This window comes from Rhinoderma darwinii, chromosome 8 (genome assembly GCF_050947455.1).
Source record: "Rhinoderma darwinii isolate aRhiDar2 chromosome 8, aRhiDar2.hap1, whole genome shotgun sequence".
NCBI lineage: Eukaryota > Metazoa > Chordata > Amphibia > Anura > Rhinodermatidae > Rhinoderma > Rhinoderma darwinii.
Genome location: NC_134694.1, coordinates 19115377 through 19135017, shown reverse-complemented (window position 1 = coordinate 19135017; position 19641 = coordinate 19115377). Strand labels below are relative to the sequence as shown.

At 43.6% G+C, this 19641-nt stretch overlaps 1 protein-coding gene and 1 long non-coding RNA gene across 2 annotated transcripts in view; one reads left to right on the top strand and one right to left on the bottom strand.

Annotated features, from left to right (window-relative positions):
* Positions 1-1857: 1857 nt before the first annotated feature.
* LOC142659360 (uncharacterized) lies at positions 1858-18200 on the bottom strand. The gene is made up of 4 exons (XR_012850314.1): positions 18106-18200; positions 16756-16967; positions 14110-14191; positions 1858-2446 (listed from the first exon to the last, which is right to left on the bottom strand). It is a non-coding gene; the product is annotated as an uncharacterized LOC142659360 (long non-coding RNA).
* MECP2 (methyl-CpG binding protein 2) overlaps positions 18187-19641 on the top strand; it is a 44139-nt gene continuing 42684 nt past the window's right edge. The window contains exon 1 of the mRNA XM_075835432.1: positions 18187-18417. Coding sequence (XP_075691547.1) covers positions 18386-18417 — 32 coding nt within the window. The 5' untranslated portion in view covers positions 18187-18385. The remainder of the gene's footprint in view (positions 18418-19641) is intronic.

Here is a 19641-nt window from a genome sequence, read left to right as displayed (position 1 = left end):
GTATTATACAGGTATGGTCTCCACTGGCCTAGAGCGTATTATACAGGTATGGTCTCTGCTGGCCTAGAGCGTATTATACAGGTATTGTCTCTGCTGGCCTAGAGAGTGTTATACAGGTATGGTCTCCACTGGCCTAGAGCGTATTATACAGGTATGGTCTCCACTGGCCTAGAGCGTATTATACAGGTATGGTCTCCACTGGCCTAGAGTATTATACAGGTATGGTCTCCACTGGCCTAGAGAGTATTATACAGGTATGGTCTCTGCTGGCCTAGAGAGTGTTATACAGGTATGGTCTCCACTGGCCTAGAGCGTATTATACAGGTATGGTCTCCACTGGCCTAGAGAGTATTATACAGGTATAGTCTCCACTGGCCTAGAGCGTATTATACAGGTATGGTCTCCACTGGCCTAGAGCGTATTATACAGGTATGGTCTCCACTGGCCTAGAGAGTATTATACAGGTATGGTCTCCACTGGTCCAGAGAGCATTATTCAGGTATGGTCTCCGCTGGCCTAGAGAGTATTATACCGGTATGGTCTCCACTGGCCTAGAGAGTATTATACAGGTATGGTCTCCACGGGCCTAGAGAGTATTATACAGGTATGGTCTCTACTGACCTAGAGAGTGTTATACAGGTATGGTCTCCGCTGGCCTAGAGTGTTATACAGGTATGGTCTCCGCTGGCCTAGAGAGTGTTATACAGGTATGCTCTCCACTGGCCTAGAGAGTATTATACAGGTATGGTCTCCACTGACCTAGAGAGTGTTATACAGGTATGGTCTCCACGGGCCTAGAGAGTATTATACAGGTATGGTCTCTGCTGGCCTAGAGAGTGTTATACAGGTATGGTCTCCACTGGCCTAGAGCGTATTATACAGGTATGGTCTCCACTGGCCTAGAGAGTATTATACAGGTATGGTCTCCACTGGCCTAGAGCGTATTATACAGGTATGGTCTCCACTGGCCTAGAGCGTATTATACAGGTATGGTCTCCACTGGCCTAGAGCGTATTATACAGGTATGGTCTCCACTGGCCTAGAGAGTATTATTCATGTATGGTCTCCACTGGCATAGAGAGCATTATTCATGTATGGTCTCTACTGACCTAGAGAGTGTTATACAGGTATGGTCTCCGCTGGCCTAGAGAGTGTTATACAGGTATGCTCTCCACTGGCCTAGAGAGTATTATACAGGTATGGTCTCCACTGACCTAGAGAGTGTTATACAGGTATGGCCTTCGCTGGCCTAGAGAGTGTTATACAGGTATGCTCTCCACTGGCCTATAGAGTATTATACAGGTATGGTCTCCACTGGCCTAGAGGGCATTATTCATGTATGGTCTCCAGTGGCCTAGAGAGCATTATTCATGACCGCAGGCAAGAAACGCCACGAAAAATGCGGCAAGCGTTCTGCAGGCAGGTCAAAATCTGCCTGCAAAATACTCCGTGTGAACAGGGCCAATTAAATAACGATACATTTTGTATAACAAAACTAATTCTGTAAGCATAAAATTTCACTAAATTAAAAGCTTTAACATAAATGTAATATTATGGCCTCAACATTCTAAGGCTTCTACAACCATATAAACATATACAATACATGGACTCAAAAGCTTCTAATGGGCCAAACCTCTGCCATAGTGTCCTTTCCTTTAGACATAGGTTTGAGAGGTTTACATCAGGATAACTTTTAAGAGTAATGTAGGTTGCTATACTACAATTCAATACTGCAAATAAACATAAATGCTACAGTATATGTTTTTTTGCAATAAAAGTCAATCACCAGGACGACATGGTCCCCAAAGCAGGCCATGATTGACAGGCCCCTGACTTCATTAGGCAGGCCTATAAACAGAGATTCAATGGGGGACCCCGAGCAGCAGCGGTGGGGTAATGGTGAGAGATTGAAAAAGTAAATATAATCAGGAGCATAGCTATAGGGGTTGCAGGGGTAGAAGTCGCACCCGGGCTACTTTGCCACTCAGAAAGACACCAGCATTATAAAGGGCACATGGTACGTGGGGGGCCTGTTACATATTTTGCATTAGGACCCAGGAGCTTCAAGTTATGCCTCTTATTTTGAACTTAAATTTACAAGGGTCTTTGTATCCCTGGATCCCGCTTTAAAAAAAAAAAATAAAAATAAAAAAAAAAAGGTCTGTGTTACCCTTTTGTAAATTAAGCTATTATTCAGAGGCTGAAGTTAGAGACCCCAGATGACACCCTGGTTATCGTAGTATTCCACTACTTTGTCTGGTCTATTTGCATGAGGTCTTCAAAACTGTTTTCTCAGCGCTCTGGTGTCCTGCTTTTAGTTGGCAATGGAATACATAATCACCCTAAGCTCCTGCCTCCGATTTAAAAGCTCGTCTCAGATCCCAAGGTGAATCTACGTCACTGCCAGATCCAGATGCACTTTCCTTGCCTCCGCTTTTTTCTGTTTCTGCGATTTGCAAGCAAATGAGAATCACCGTTCATATATCATATCATAGACATAGTTAAAAAGTGCCACTCTCTAAATCACTTACCGGTGATAAATGCTAAAGCAGATGGTACAAATACCCCCTTGTCGGTTATGTACTGTATCACAGGGTATTTTGAAGTGATCTGATAATAACTATACCTAGCCATACTTATGTATCATCTGCCCAGTAAAATAGGAGTTAAAACATCATAGAAGTTAGACCTGTTGAGATTTGGCCTCTGCAGCTCTCACCAATCCCAGGAATGGGGTGGTGCTGACCTTTTATTGAAAATGGCTTCATGTGCAAGGTTTCCTTAAAGGGATTATCCAGGATTAGAAAAACATGGCTGCTTTCTTCCAGAAACAGCACATCTGCAGAATTGAGGAGAATGGGGCTGAACTGCAAAACCACACAACCTGTGAACGGGGTTGGCGCTGAGTGTCTATTTTCCATTTGATGGTCAGCACCAACCACTGAGAACCCGGCCGATCCAAAGAATGGGTTCCTGCTGGGGACTCCCATTAAGCCCTTAACAACATGTAACTATACATCATAGTCTGTAGGGGGGGGGGGTATGGAGAGGGCTCACGGGCTGATCCCTCTCCATACGCCACGGGTGTCTGCTGTGTATTACTGGATCTCAAAAAGTCACAAGTTTTTAATAAAAAGTATTTTGAAAGTTGTACCAATCACACTGATAGACATTTTTATTAAAAGAACAAAACAACGATTTCAACGGTGTACATCGTCTTTAAATGCAGCTCCAATTTTCAGAAATCTAAGGCTAAGTTCACACTACCGTACTTTCCGTTTAGCTCTCTTCAGTCAAGAGATGATCAAAAGCTTAAACGGAAAGCAACGCTCACATTAGAATTACAATTGATTTCAATGGTAATTCTTTTGTTTCAGTTGCTTTCCGCTCGCTAGGTTTCTATTTTTTTTCATGGAAGCAAAAGTGCAGTCTGCAGAACTTTTGCTACTGTGAAAAACAAGCGAACCGAATGCAACTGAAACAAAAGAATTACCATTGAAAGCAATTGTAATTCTAATGGGAGCGTTGCTTTCCGTTTAAGCTTTTGATAATCTCTTCCTCTGACGGCAGAGAGCTAAACGGAAAGTACAGGCCCTTTTACATCGGCCGATAAGCGGCCAGTGCAGCGAGCGCCGATCAACGAGACATCGATGATCAGCGCTCGCTTGCTCCTGTCACACGGACCTATGGATGAGAACGAGCAGTCGTTACTCCGATCGCTCGTCCCCATACATTATTATCATGTCGGCAGCGTCTCCCTGTCTACACAGCGAGATGTGCTGCCAACAATGAAAATATTTCACTTTATTAAAACTATACGACCAGCAGATGATCGAGTGTTTGCTCATTCATCTGCTGATTGTTCCCCAGTTTACACAGGGCAATTATCGGCAACGAGCGTTATATAAACGCTCGTCTGCCCAATAATCGTCCTGTGTAAAACCCCCTTAACGGTAGTGTGAACTTAGCCTAAGCAAATGTATTAGTAAATTGCAAATCACATTATGTTAATATCAGATTTGTTTTTTGTAGTATTTAGAAAACAAGTTAAATTTCTAAAGAAAATAGTAAATTTGCCACTTGTGGTCTGTTAGGCTTCGTTCACATCTGCGTCAGGGCTCCGTTCAGGGGTCTGAGCTTTCCGTCAGGGGAACCCATGAACAGAACCCTGACAAACAAATAGAAACCATAGCATCACAATTCACTTCAATGGTGACGGATCCAATGCAAATGGATTCCATTTGTCACTGTTGTGCAAGGGTTCCGTTGTTTTGACGAAAGCAATATCACAGTAGACTACGGTATCGCCTTAGTCAAAACGATGGAACCCTTGCACAACGGAGACAAACGGAAACTATTTGCACCGGATCCGTCACCATTGAAATCAAGTGTTCCGTCAGGGTTCCACAGTGACGTCTGTGTTCCCGGCGGTATCTCCCTCCAGGGAGATACCGGCACTCACTTCCGGGTTCTGTGACTTGTTCCCGCAAGGCGCGCGCGGCCTTAAAGGGCTAGTACACGTCCAGCTGTCTATCATCAGTATTAGCCCAGAATGCTGCTGGACTATAAAAAGGGCTCTGCCCACTTGATCCTTGCCTGAGCTTTGTTGTATACCTAAAGTTTGTCTTGTAGATGGTCTCCCAGTGTTTTCCAGTTCCCAGTGTTACCCGTTCCTGCTGCCTGTACTCTGTGTTCCGTGCTTTCGTATCTACAGTGAGAGTGAAGTCGTGTCTTCCACTTCATCTACTAGCCATCTACAGTGAGAGTGAAGTCGTGTCTTCCACTGCATCTACTAGCTATCTACAGTGAGAGTCAAGTTGTGTCTCCGCTACTGTCTACATTGCCTCAGGTACCCGTTCTGGACTATAGACATTGTTTTGTACCTAGTTGGCCAGCTGCTATCCCGCTACGCGATACGGCCCAGTGGGTCCACACCCCGCGCCGTGACATCCATTCATGGGTTCTCATGATGGAAAGCTCCAATGGAACCCCTAAATGGAGCCCTTATGCAGATGTAAACGAAGCCTTAATCTGTTGGCATTTAAATTCCCCCTAATTCCCTGTTGTATTACTGTAATTTTCCCATCGCTTTAGGGTGCAATTCTGATCCTAACTATATGTTAAGAAATTGCTGTTGCTTTAAGGCTATGTTCACACGGAGTATTTTGGGGGAGGAATATCTGCCTCAAAATTCCGTTTGGAACTTTGAGGCAGATATTCCTCTCCCTGCACGCCGTTTTTCGCCCGCGGCCATTGAGCGCCGCGGGCATAAGACAGCGAGAAATACGCTTTCTCCTGCCTCCCATTGAAGTCAATGGGAGGTCACAGGCGGAAGCGCCCGAAGATAGGGCATGTCGCTTCTTTTTCCCGCGAAGCAGTTTTACTGCTCGCGGGAAAAAGACACCGACGCCTCCCATTGAAATCAATGGGAGGCGTTCTCGGGCCGTTTTTGCCGAGTTTTGCGACGCGGTTTCCGCGTCAAAAAACTCGGCAAAATACCCCGTGTGAACATAGCCTAAATGTCACTGTATAGCACACTACACACAATGGGTCATATTTACTAATACGGTCCTAAATTCATACATCTTAAACGTAGACTGCGCCAAATTTATCACAGTGGCTCATGCTGGATTATAAATTTGGCGCAACTTCAGACACTTGTCTAACTTTATACCACCTCTTATTTGGCTAACTTTAAACCATTTTTATGCATCAAAATTTTGACACAGATTAGCGCATTTTAAGATATGCCCCCTTTTCCACTAAGCCTTGCTCCCTTGTCAGACGAGCGCAAACATCTGTTCTTTTTGTCTCATTTCATTGATGAATTTGTCTACAATGATTTGCACCAAATAGAAGGTGCAACTTAGGCCAGATTTCTGGCGCAATACCAATCGTAGATCTGCCCCATTGACTGTCTCAGGCCAAGGAATCTACCAGAGCTGGGCATTAAAGTAGAAGGGCCTAGGCTAGGTTCACACTACATTTTCGGATACTGTTAAAAGGTACTGGGTTGTTTTTTTGTTTTTTTTTTTGGGGGGGGGGGGGATTTACCCTTAAAACAGGATGCAACAGGACACAAAAACAATGTAGGCTCCTTATTTCTGCCCTGTTGAAGAACAGGATCCAAATGGATCCTGTTAATTTTACAATAGAAGTCAATGGCACCACGATGCAATATCACCGTGACACTTGGTAAAGGTTTTAACTATATTCCCATAATGAGATCTCATCTAATTTTGGCACTAAATATACGTCTCCCGCAAGGAGCCCTAATACGTAGAAGTGAATAAGCCCTAAATGAAACAAGTAAATTAGAATGACTTGTGGCTTTAAATAATAAGTTAGCTGGGTCCTATACGAAACAAAAAATTAAGAACCCGACAGACAATAGTTTGCAAATTTAAAATCTCATAAAAAGTGCTGAATTTAAATATGCCTTCTATTCTGATTACACAAAAAAGACACCCAAAAACATGTAAAAAAAAATAATATAAGGAGATATGAATATTCAGTATATCTGAAATGTCGTTCTACGTGTAATGGCAGGAAGGAGGTGAAGGGAAAGTGAGCCCTAATCTACCCACCGCCCTGTCCCTGCCTACTTGCAACGACCCGCCCTAGGCGACGGGGTACAACTGGGCGGCGGTCCCTACGCTGTCTAAGTGCACGGGAGAACAAACAGGGAACACGCAAGGGAAGGGGCTGTAGCCCACGGAACGCCGCGAGGAAACGGAGCGGTGAATGAATAGTCAGGACCAGGATGAAGTGGAGTATACCAACGTGAGCACGGAGAAGGAAGCAAGCCAGGGGCAAAGCGAAGCAGGTTAAGCGGAACTGCAGCAAGGCAGAAGCACGGCAGAAGCAGGCTGGAGCAAGCAGCAGTGGGGCCAGAAATCCAGAAGAATTACAAGCACTGAGGAAGAGAACACGGCAGGTAATAAAGGACAGGGGGCGGAGCTAACTCCGACTGACCAGGCCGCGATAGGCTCTCCCACTCCTGAGCCTGCCACCCTGGTTGGTGGGAGACGGTGTCAGTCTAACAGGTCTGGCCTCAGGTGTGGATTGATTAATCCCAGGAGTATACCTAGACGTAGTACCTGGCAGATCCCTAACACTACGTAAGTTAAATGTAAAACAAAGTGCAAAATACCCTGTGAACCCGATCTGCAATAAAGAGCAAAATTCTCGTTAAAAATGACAATATATTGTAATATAATATACACACACACACATTGTTTACATGGTTACATAGGTTGAAAAAATGCACAGGTCCATTCAGTACAACCTTTCTCAAATACACGTCATTCATTGCTAGATTAGTTATAACGCTCAGTGCCATTCGTCAGTAGATAAACAGGTAGCCTGACATAGTATCTGCCATTACTAGCTCTTGAGGTAAGGCATTCCATAGTTTGATTACTCTAACTGCAAAGAACCCTTTCCCATATTTATGGCTGAAACATCTTTCTTCCACACGCAATCAATGTTCCCTGGTCTTTTGTAAAGTCCTTTATACATTGTGGAGCCCAAAAGAGAATCCATAATCAAGATGTAGCCGTACAAGGGAGCTATAGAGGAGTAAAATTACATTAGAATCACAGGTTATCTATTCTTTTATACACCATAAAATCCTATTTTCTTTGCTGCTGCTGCTACTTGGCATTGAGTACTGCTGCTTAGCTTATTTGTAGCTGCTGCTTTGGGCCCTTGGCAAGAGGGGTCCTAGTCTTGGTTTTCCTCATCTTCTTTTCTATTATTGGAAAGAACCTTTGCAGTACTGCCCTCTCATGAAGGCAAACAAAGGGATAGGGAATTGCCCAAAGGGTCATAGGACTGGATGTGGAGGTAGAACAAACACCAGACTCTTCTGTCCTGGGTGGCAAAACCCAGCACTACATCTTTGCCATGGTGCCCCCTCTATTCTGTGTATGCCGCTGTGGAGAAATGCCATATTTTACCATGACATGGTGCAAACTTTCACCCTTCTGCAATGCTACTCTCTCTGGAATTGAACATGCCACACAGGGAGGATGCCCCCTCCAGTTTGACCACATTTGTAAAGAAAAAGGATTGGTTGTATTTTTATTAGATATCTTTTTTGTAAAATGCGTAATTATACTTCAATATTCATAGTGCATTTTCACCTATGAACATCACTGGTTTTGGTACATAAAGCCCGGTTTACATGGCACAGTTTTGTAACCTAGACAAGAAATTGATACAAAAAACGTAAATGCACAAGTCTTTCCTCTATACTCTTCCCCCTTAGAATGGATCACTCCAGTCTCCCGGCATGTACTATAAAAAATGCATCAAGATTGTCCTGTATGAACCTGGCCTAAGATACAATTTATTTTTATTTAAGAAATCAAGTTGTTACATGTTAGCCGTCATATGCATTCATGAAAATAGCAATTAGACCTACCGGTAATTGTATTTCCAGGAATCCATCATGACAGCACTACAGGAGGTTGCCCTCTTGACCTCTGTAGGGACAGGAAGACAGAGAGGTTAAAAGGCCCCTCCCACCACCCACTTGCCAGTGTTTTTCAATTACTACACCAGGATGGATGCAACCCTATTTTATTTCTAGGGATAATAACTGACATGTTAAATGCACAAATCAGAATTCAATAAGGGAGGGAATATAATGGTGCTGTCATGATGGATTCCTGGAAATACAATTACCGGTAGGTCTAATTGCTATTTTCCAGTACATCCCTCATGACAGCACTACAGGAGCAATACCAGATTATAATGCTCAGGGCGGGACTATGGATTGGAGGACTTTCCGTCCAAAACTTAAATCCGTATCGGACAGCACATCGAGTCTATAATGTTTGTAAAACGTATGATGGCTTGACCAAGTGGCAGCTTTGCAGATTTGGTCAATAGAGGCTTCTCTTCTTTCTGCCCAGGATGCTGAGACTGCCCTTGTTGAATGGGCTCTGATGCCTTGTGGGGCACATAGTCCTTGGGACTTGTAGGCTTCTTGTATGGTGGTTTTTACCCATCTCGCTAGAGAGCCTTTTGAGGCTTTCTTTCCTCTATTCTTTCCCCCGAATAGGACAAATAGATTTTTATCTCGTCTCCAGGAGGAGGTTCTATCCAGATACTGAAGAATTGTTCGCCTGACATCCAGGCAATGGAATTTTTCTTCTTGTTGGTCTTTTGGATCTGGATAAAAGGAAGGTAGAATTATTTCTTGTTCTCTATGGAAAGCGGTAGATACCTTTGGAATAAATGAGGGATCCAGCTTTAGGATGATCTTATCCTCTTGTACTTTTAGGTACGGTTCTATGATTGATAGAGATTGGATTTCTCCAATCCTTCTTGCTGAAGTAATAGCGACTAAGAATGCAGCTTTTAGAGTTAAAAAATGCATACTAATTTTGTCGAGCGGCTCAAAGGGGGGCTCACAAAGAGTCGTTAACACCACATTCAAATCCCAGGTAGGAACTGATTTCTTTAGGGAAGGTTTCAGTTTAGAGACCGCTTGGGTGAATCTTCTGATCCACCGATGTTCAGCCAGAGGAGTGTTAAAAAAATTACCTAAGGCTGAAATCTGTACCTTTAAGGTACTAGGGCTAAGTCCTTTTTTGAATCCCGATTGTAAAAAATCTAGAATTTTTGCAATGTTGGGAGAAAAGGGATCTGGTCCTGGGATTCCATGCCAGGAACAGAATTTCTTCCAAATCTTTTGATAGATTTTTGAGGTAACTTCTTTATGACTTGATAAGATAGTTGAAATTACCTCGTCTGACAGACCGTGGTTCCTCAAGATCTGCCTTTCAGGATCCAGGCTGACAATTTCAGAGTCTCTATTCCCTGGAAGAATAAGGGACCCTGGGAGAGAAGATTCTCCTTGACTGGGAGCATGATAGGATCTTCCAACGCTAGGTATTGTACGATTGGAAACCAACTTCTTTTCGGCCAATAGGGAAGAATAATGATGAGCTTTGTCAAATCTTCCTGGATTTTTCTTAATACCATTGGTATTAGAGGAAACGGAGGAAAGGCATAGGCCAGATCCATGTCCCAGTGTTGGGACAATGCATCTACTCCCAATGGGTTGTCTCTGAGATTTAGGGAGAAGAATGTCTCTACTTGAGTGTTTTTCCTCGTGGCAAACAGGTCTATTTGTGGATAACCCCAATTTCGGGTTAGGCAACGAAAGACTTCCTTGTTTAGGGACCATTCTCCTGGGTCTACTTTTTCCCGACTCAGGAAATCTGCTGATAGGTTCTCTGAGCCTTTTAGGTGGACTGCCGTGACTGATAGAACGTTTTCTTCTGCCCAACTGAAAATTTGTGCAGAGAGGCCCTGAAGAAGAGTGTGTCTTGTTCCCCCTTGATGGCGAAGAAAGGACACTGCTGTCGTGTTGTCCGATAAAATTCTTATATGCTTCCCTTTTATGGTGGGTGAAGCTCTTATAAGTGTCTCCCATACAGCTCTTAGTTCTTTGAAGTTTGAAGACATCATCTTCATTTGACCAGTCCATGTGCCCTGAAAGTGTTGGTCTTGGATTACTGACCCCCAGCCGTGTTTGCTGGCATCTGTGGTAATCACTACATAAGGAGAAGTTCTCCAGGGGACTCCCTTGTCTATGTTGCTTGTGCAGAGCCACCACAGGAGAGATGATTTCACAGTCTCGGAAATTTGCATTTTTAAATTCAGGGAGTTTTGTTTTCGATCCCACCGGGACAAGATCAGATTCTGTAAGGGTCTGGAGTGAAATTGGCTCCATGGAATAGATTGGATGCAAGATGTCATCATTCCCAACATCCGCATACATTCCCTTATGGAACAGGCGTCTTTCCCCCAAAATTTTCTTACTTCTGCCAGTAGGAGTATTTGTTTCTCTCTTGGGAGGAAGGAATGTTGAAGGGAGGAGTCTAGCAGTACTCCTAAGAAGACCTTCTGTTTCTGGGGAGGAAGACTCGACTTCTGAAAGTTGATTATCCATCCCAATTCTTGTAGTAGGGAAAGAACCTGTGACCGATGACTGACTAAGATAGCCGGAGTATCTGCCGTCAACAAGAAGTCGTCTAGATATGGGATAATTACTATACCTTGACTTCTTATGAATGCCATGATCTCTGCCATAATTTTTGTAAAAATTCTGGGGGCGGAGGAAAGGCCGAAGGGGAGGCAGACAAACTGGAAGTGGAGAATGGAAGGACCGTCCTGAATTGCGAATCTGAGGAATCTCTGGTACGCGGGGTGGATAGGAACGTGATAATACGCATCCTTTAAATCGATCGTACACATTGATGCCTCTTCCCTTATTAGAGGAATAGTCGATCTGATAGACTCCATCTTGAATTTCCGATAATTCACCCATTTGTTTAGGAACTTCAGGTTGATTATTGTCCTGTAGGAACCATCTGGTTTTTTGACCAAGAAGATTTTCGAATAGTGGCCCTTGCATATCTCGTTGTGGGGAACTGGGGAAATGGCTCTCAATCTGAGTAATTTCTGGACGTCCTGGATAAGTACCTGATGAAGATCTTTTGCTTGGTACTGGGTTATTAGGAATTTCTCTGGAGGAATGGAGGAAAATTCTATTTTGTATCCTTCTTCTATTATCTTTAGAACCCAGGGGTTCTGGGTTATTCTCGACCATTCGGGATAAAATTGTAGGAGTCTTCCCCCCACACTCTTGGCGTCATTGCTTTGAGGGCTGGAATGAATTATTTGGGTTAAGGAGATATCCTCGACCCCTTTTCCCTTTGGGGTAACTCCAGCGACCGGACTTCCCTTTCCCGCTGTAGTTCTGTGAAGTAGGATCCCTCTGTTGGCGAAATCTTCCAAATTGAGGGGGTTTTTTTGGTTTCTCTTCAGGAAACCCCTTTTTTCTATCTGTTGCACTCTCCAGTATGTTATCAAGGAGAGGACCGAACATCAGAGACCCTGTAAATGGGATAGAACACAACTTGTTTTTGGACTTAGTATCTCCTGACCACATTTTGAGCCATAATGCTCTTCTAGCAGCATTTGAGAGAGCCCCATTCCTGGCAGCAAATCTAATAGATTCTGCTGAAGCGTCTACCAAGAATCCGGTTGCCATTTTTAGTAACGGTAGAGATTCTAGTAGCTCTTGTCGTGATGTCTTCATCATCAGATGGGTCTCTAGCTGGTTTAGCCATATGAACATTGCTCTTGCTACTGATGTGGCCGCGATATTAGTTGAGATCAAGGCAGAGGAAGATTCCCACGCTCTTTTTAGTAGTCCGTCTGCCTTTCGGTCCATGGCGTCCCTCAACTGAGAGGAATCTTCAAAGGGGATTGCGGTTTTTTTAGCAACCCTGGCGACTGGGACATCTACTTTTGGGATTTCATCCCAAGGCTTAGTGTCCTCTGGATCAAAGAGAAGTCTGTTCTTAAAATCTCTTGAAATGAAGAGCCTTTTTTCTGAATCTTCCCATTCAGTTGTCACCATTCTTTTAAGATTTTCGTTTACCGGAAAAACCCTTGTTTTCTTTCCCGTTAGACCTCCAAACATCTCATCCTGGATGGTATGTGGTTGGTCCACTTCGGGAATATCCATAGTTTCCCGTATTGCTTGAATTAGGGTATCAGACATCTCGGAAGAGAAGAAAATTTTTTTTTTTCTCTTGAGTGGAAGAAGTTGAAGGTAAGAGTTCGTCTCTTTCTTCTAACTCATCTTCCGATAGGTAATAGCACTCCTGTTCAGAGTCCGACCCCTGAGAAGGAGGCCAATATTTTTGATCCACTTCAATCCGTGGTCTTTTTGCCCGGGAGTGTGAGGGAGTTTCTTGCGGAGGGGCGAGGGAGGCTACTGACTGACCCACTTCCTCACGAATCATAGTCCTAAGTTCGGACATGAACGTTGGTTGTTCCTCCTTTAGTATTTTGGCAATACAATCCTGACACAATTGTTTTTTATGGGACTCTGGCAATTTTTTTGCACAAGTCGCACATTTTTTAACCTTCTTTTTATCAGTTTGTCTCTGAGAGAAATCTTTTTCCTAGAGAAAACAGAAGGTAGGTAAAGTATGGTGTACATACATAAGGGGTCATACCCTTCCCCAAGGGTGAGACTCACGTGACCCTGGGACATATCTGGTGTTCCATCAGGACGAGGAAGTTCCATATCGCGACAGGTAACAGGCAATGCAATATGCAAACCACAAAAAATAAATCCAAGTTAGAGTTATCAGCTCTAACTACATACCTGTGCGTGTCCCTTTAAATGCGGGCGTTTTGAATTTCCCGCCTTCCAAGATGGCCGCGGACCGGAAGTAGCCCGACGTCATATCCGGTCGGCTATTCGTCCAGCGTGTACCTGGAGTGCAGCCGCCATAGCCGGCGCTAAGGCTTGCTATGCGGTGCAGCGAGGATCCCTGCCGGTGCGTCCATGCCTATGGAGCTGCCGGTCCCCGCCTGGTCCGCGGTCCGGCCGAAGCCTGCTTGGGAAACCCCAGCCCCCACACACTACCAGAACCCTGCCTAGGATTCCTCCGGTAGGTGTCTTAGGGAGGGAGCTAAGGGACCCGTCGTATGAGGGGTGTTAGCCTGGGCTTTAGGGGGAAGAGAAGGGGGAGTGCACGGACCCCCCGATCTTGCCCCCTGCCCGAGTTTTTTCCTGCACTAATACAGGAGCGACGCTCTCTGCTCCTGACCCTTGTGGGGACAGGAAGAACACTGGCAAGTGGGTGGTGGGAGGGGCCTTTTAACCTCTCTGTCTTCCTGTCCCTACAGAGGTCAAGAGGGCAACCTCCTGTAGTGCTGTCATGAGGGATGTACTGGAAATAAAAGTACTAGAAACAACAGGGCTTTCTTCTAATTTGTTTTATTGTATTTTTCTTTTAAGCAAAATAATGATTGGTTACTACAGCATAGTCCAATTGACATTAAATACTGAAAAGTTATTATAACCCGATCCCTGGGCTGCCGAGAATTTCCAATACCTCACTGCTGCCCACTATACAGGTGCGGACAATGACACGGGATGCCCATCACGACAGGCCGTGTTAGCCCTGCCCTGATAGATGCCAATTGTAAGATTTGAAACCTTATCGCAATGATGTCCCCTGCAAAGCAACAGCAGAGATTTTAAAAATGAATATGAATTGCTCTTACCTGCAAAAGGATAGATTCCAATACTAACATTACACTGGGGAATTGCTAGTTATGCAATTCCTTAATATAATCATTCCAGTGGCTGAAAAGAAGAAATGTCACTTTAATTAAAGGAAATGTCCACCTTTGCATCATTTTTTTTCCATTGCTCCAAATGCTTCTAAAATTAAGAAAAACTGAAGAAATTTTGCAAATATGCAATTATGATTAATAGTATCACATCGTTTTGTGTCTAAAGTTCCTATGCAGACTTCTGTGTTACAGACAAGAAATAAACCCTATGTGTAGTCTGATCCTGCAGCCATCTGTCCCCTACCTGCTTATACAAATTAAAAAGTTTAGCAAGAAGTTGGGTCAGAAAGAAGAGAGAGTAACAGAGGGTCAGACTACACAGGCGTTGTTTGTAGTCTGTAACCATAGAGACACATCGGTCTGCACAGGAGATATAAACCGAAAACGGTAGGATATTTTTAATAAAGCGATTTGCAAAGTTGCTTCAGTTGGAGCAATAAAAATAAAAAAAAAGGCAACATTTTTTTTTTTTTAAATTGTTTCAATGATGTACATACCCTTTAACAAAAAATAAATAAATGCTGTGCAAAATCCTTTGTCCTTCAAGTTTATCCAATAAACAGTTATAATCCATCACCCCACCAGTACTGCAAGCACATAAAAATCCAATCATCCAGTGTTTTACAGTGATACGAGGCCCAAGTCATACAGCATGGATTATTGGTAATGTAATTACAACTCTCTACGGCCAAAACCTTCAGATAGACAATATATTAATCTGACATATTAACCTGCTATCTGCTTACACGACTGTAGTGTTTTTTTTACTGATGGCAAATACGGATCTGTAGTCATCTGCATATCTGGCACGCTGTCTGCAAATACGGTCCGCAGTGAATCTGTATTTACGGATCCGCAAAGAAAAAGGGGCTACAAATTATGTCACTAACATGACCCAAACCCTTGAAAAGGTCACACGATCGCTCAGGCGCCATTTCCTTGGAGTCTGTGACGAAATTGTGGACAAGAATAGGACATGTTCTATATTTTTCAGATCATTTCTACGGCCCGTACACATTCGTAAATATACGGAAAGGTGTCCGTGGCCTATAGAAATGAATGGGTCCGGAGATTATCCGTAATTACGGATCTGTATTTACGGATAAAAACTACGATCGTGTGCACGGGGTCTAAAGGCTGGATTCACACACAGCATTTGCGGAGTTTTTCTAGTTCAAAAAAGCAGCGGCCAGATATCACTTAGAAAGGCAGCATGCTCTGGGTATGGCGTTTTTTCTAACTTTTTCTCTCATTAGCTTCTCTATACAAATGTTACATTTAAAAAACGCCCGCATTTTTACATGCAGTTTCAAGCACGCAAACCCTGTGTGAAAGAGGCCTAAAAATATTCATAGCCTGTAAGACCATATAAGACTTCACTGCCACCATATTGAATTACTGAACATTGGCAGTCACGTACTATAACAATCCGTAAGGAAGTATCCGTCAAAACACTTCACCAAATCCGAAATTAAAATAAGCATGGGCATGCCCACTTCATATGGAGTCCTTCACTATCAGCAAGTGGGTTCTCATTATTTTTATAAGGAAGCAGATCACATTATATCATCTGTACAGAAATAAATATTCAAACATCTAAAACGACAGCTAATAAAAATATTAATATCCAATCACAGAATAAAATTCAAGAAATGTAGCAAGAACAAGAAGTCAGACTAATAAATAAAAATATTATAATGTGGAAAAGTGTGGAAAAAAAACCTTTTAAAACATGAGTAAAATCACTTAAGTGACTTATCAGTAAGGTAATGAAAAAAAAAAAAAAAAGACCCTGAACTTTAAGGGGTTAATATACCCCATATTGTTGAAATGATAAATACTTAGTTATTGCATTTTTATCTGAATTTCTTTATGGCCAGATGTTGGATGCCTCTAAGGCTGGGTTCACACACCCTATTTACGGACGTAATTCGGGCGTTTTAACCTCGAATTACGTCCGAAAATACGGCTCCAAAGCGTCGGCAAACATCTGCCCATTCATTTGAATGGGCTTTACGATGTTCTGTGTCGACGGTCATTTTTTTTTACGCGCCGCTGTCAAAAGGACGCCCACGTCAAAGAAGTGCCTGTCACTTCTTGAGACGTAATTGCAGCCATTTTCCATTGACTCCATAGAAAAGCAGCTCCAATTACGTCCGTAATGGACACAGCGAAAAATGCCTGCACATGCCATTACGTCTGAAATTCCGGAGCGGTTTTCTCCTGAAAACAGCTCCGTAATTTCAGCCGTAACGGAGGCTGCAGTGTGAACATACCCTTAGGCTTCGTTCACATCTGCGTTGGGACTCCGTTCATGGGTTCCGTCGGATCTTTCCACCAGGGGAACCAGTTTTCCATCACCATTGACTTCAATGGTGACGAATCCGGTGCAAATGGTTTCCGTTTGTCACCGTTGTGTAAAGGTTTCGTCATTTTGACGGAATCTATACCGTAGTCGACTGCACTATCCATTCTGTCATAACGACGGAACCCCTAAAGGGGTTGTCCACCTTTGAAAAACAATTATGAAATACATTATGCGTATGTAATAGAGTATCTTTGTAATATACTTACCGTTTCAAAGCTGTAGATGTCTTTTTACTACCGAGTAGTGTCACGTGACTCTGCCAGCATCGGTAATTTTCTGTTCCGCTGACCGCCCGTCTGGTCTTCTTCATTCTGTACTTCCGGACGAGCTCCTCTTCTGGTCTTCAGCTTGAACAAGTGCGTTATCTGTGATGTCCCCGTCGTGGGCTCTTCCGTACGACGTCTTCATACACTAGCACCTACGCGTTCCGACATATTTTTATTACAATCACGCATGCGCACTAAAATCAAACTTAAGTCTCTGCTGCCAGCGCATTGCATGCTGGGACACGAGCGGTGCACCCAGGGAACACAATGACGGGAAAAGAGCAACTGAACGAAAAACAGAGGTAAACAAACCTCAATATTTAAACATTGGAGCGTAATCGGAAATAAGAATAAAAATAAATAAATGAGAGAACGATACGCAGGGACATTATTATATAGAAGCGTTGCAGAGATTAAAAAATAAATATTGGAGAGCCCCTTTAAACAACAGTGACAAATGGAAAACATTTACACCTGATTCGTCGCCATTGACATCAATGGTGATGCCGTTTGGATTCTGTTCATAGGTTCCCCTGGCGGAAAGCTCAGATTGAACCCATGAACGGAGTCCCGACGCAGATGTGAACGAAGCCTAATCTGTGATGTGTAACTAGTGGCACAATCATGGGCACGGTTAACCCTTTTTAGGCCTATTCCTAGAAATCCTAATCTCAAAAATCAACCACAATTAAGTGGATATATATAAAATAAAAAAGGTAGCACGGCCCTCATATTCAGCTCCTAGACGGGGGTTCTCAAGTAGCAGAACCCGCTGTTTGCTACATATGAATCAATAGGTTACATCACAAGGATTTGGCCTAAAAAAAAATTCAAGCCATCAATGTACGATTCTTTGGGCCGGATAGGTTACATTTTTTACGGTTTTACAATGTTTTACTTGTGCATTGCTACTTTTGGCACCTGCAAGTACATAGAAACACTATATTCAACCACAATGGTCCCACAGATACCATAACCCTGGTAGTCTACAAATTGTAGTAACTTGACTTCTAGCCATGTGGGCGAAAACGTCGATTGTGAAAAATCCCTTATACATGTTGTCACAAATACAACCTAGTGGCAGTACCAATAACCCCCTGGGTCCTTGACTAGCAAGTAACAGCTCCTAAGCAATAAGTTATGATGCCCAGACATACACATTTAAAGGAATTTCTCTACAGTAAAAAACAAGAACACTTCTCTCCTATATTTACATCCCCCAAGAAAAATATAGTGCTATACTTTCAAACAGAAACCCAAACCACACAAGAACATCCTCCAAGTTCCCACCTCAAAGTAACTGCGTCAACACAGCCTACAACATTTATGACGCACAAGTTTGATCGAGGCCACACCCCTTTCATATGTTTCCATTCAACAGAGGCGGGCTCTCGCAAATCAGCGGGCGGAACACTGCTGACCCCGCCCATTTGCTCTGTACAATGAACCATCCCTGACATCACTGCTAGTAAGAGGCAATAGAAGAGGCAGGTGGGCTCGGCGCGGTGACGTCACCTCGCCGCTTCTCTCCCGCCCTTCTCTCCTCAGCCTGTGGAAGAGCCGTTAGAAAATGGCCGCCGCGCCGAGCGGAGAGGAGAGACTGTGAGTGCTGGGTCTCAGCCGGTCTGGGTCCCCTCTTTTTCCCTTCCGCTTCCCGCCCTTTCGCTTGCCAAATGCCCGCCATTATCTCCCTGTGTGTGAGGGGGGCGGGCCCCGCAGGGTGTATGTTTTTTGTTGAATCCCTCAGCCTGGGGGGCGGGGCAGTGGGAGAATAAAATGTCACTGTCAGTTGCTGTTGCTTTTCCCCTCGTAATGGTGTGGGGCATTTTACGGTGGTAGCGGTGGAAGGCGCTTTACGTCTGGCCGGGTTGGCATTTATTTGCACAGTGCGTCATTGAAGCCCCTCATAGCAAAGCGGCCCTGGACCCTCCAGAAAAAGCCGAATATTGAGGGGCCTGGGCAGGGGATCCACTGCATGACACACCCCTCTCCTCAAAGATGTTGGCTGATGGATGTGGTGCTGATACTAGCGTGTTCTGCATGGCTCTATGTATATGTCTATGTAATGTCCAATAAACACACGTAGTCTGCGCAGAGACGGCGGCGCTCCGATACCGTTACTTGTACTTTAAGAAAAACTAGAGCCTTGTTTAAAAATGTCGCGTGAGCATATCGCGGTGTCTATTTCCTACTCTAGTTCTAGTACGCATTGGCGTAAATAAATAACGCATCAATGGTACAAATTGTAAAGCGATTTCCTGACCACACCCCTTTCTACTTGAAAAAATATGTATATATTTTGGAGCTGGTCGTTTACAAATTTGCAAAAGATTATATGCGCCAATTTCCGTGTTTTTTTTGTCAACCCTATGAGAAAGGTCCACGAAAACGCAAAACGCGTACCCTATCAAACTTTGCGCCATTTTAAGAGATGCCATACATTTTCACGACTCCATTTCCTCGCCATTGTCTATACTTGCTTTTGTTGGATTCAGTCTGTTAAAGACGTTTGCGGATTTTAGGACTTTTTTTTTGTTCACCTTGAAACTATGTTCACACGCAAAATCAAAAACGGGCGAAAATGACGGAGTTGTTTTCAAGGGAAAACAGACGTTTTTGTAGCCGAAAACGTTTGTTTAAGGCGTTCTTTAGAGCGGTTTTTGGAGCTGTTTTCCCATTGACACAACGAAAAACCGCTCCAAAAACGTCTCAAGAAGTGACGCGCTCCTTCTTTTTACGGTGCGTCTTTTTACATTCTGTTTTGTTTTTTTTAAACTGGTGTAAAAAAATGCCCTGTCTGAACTGAACATCGTTTTTACCATTGAA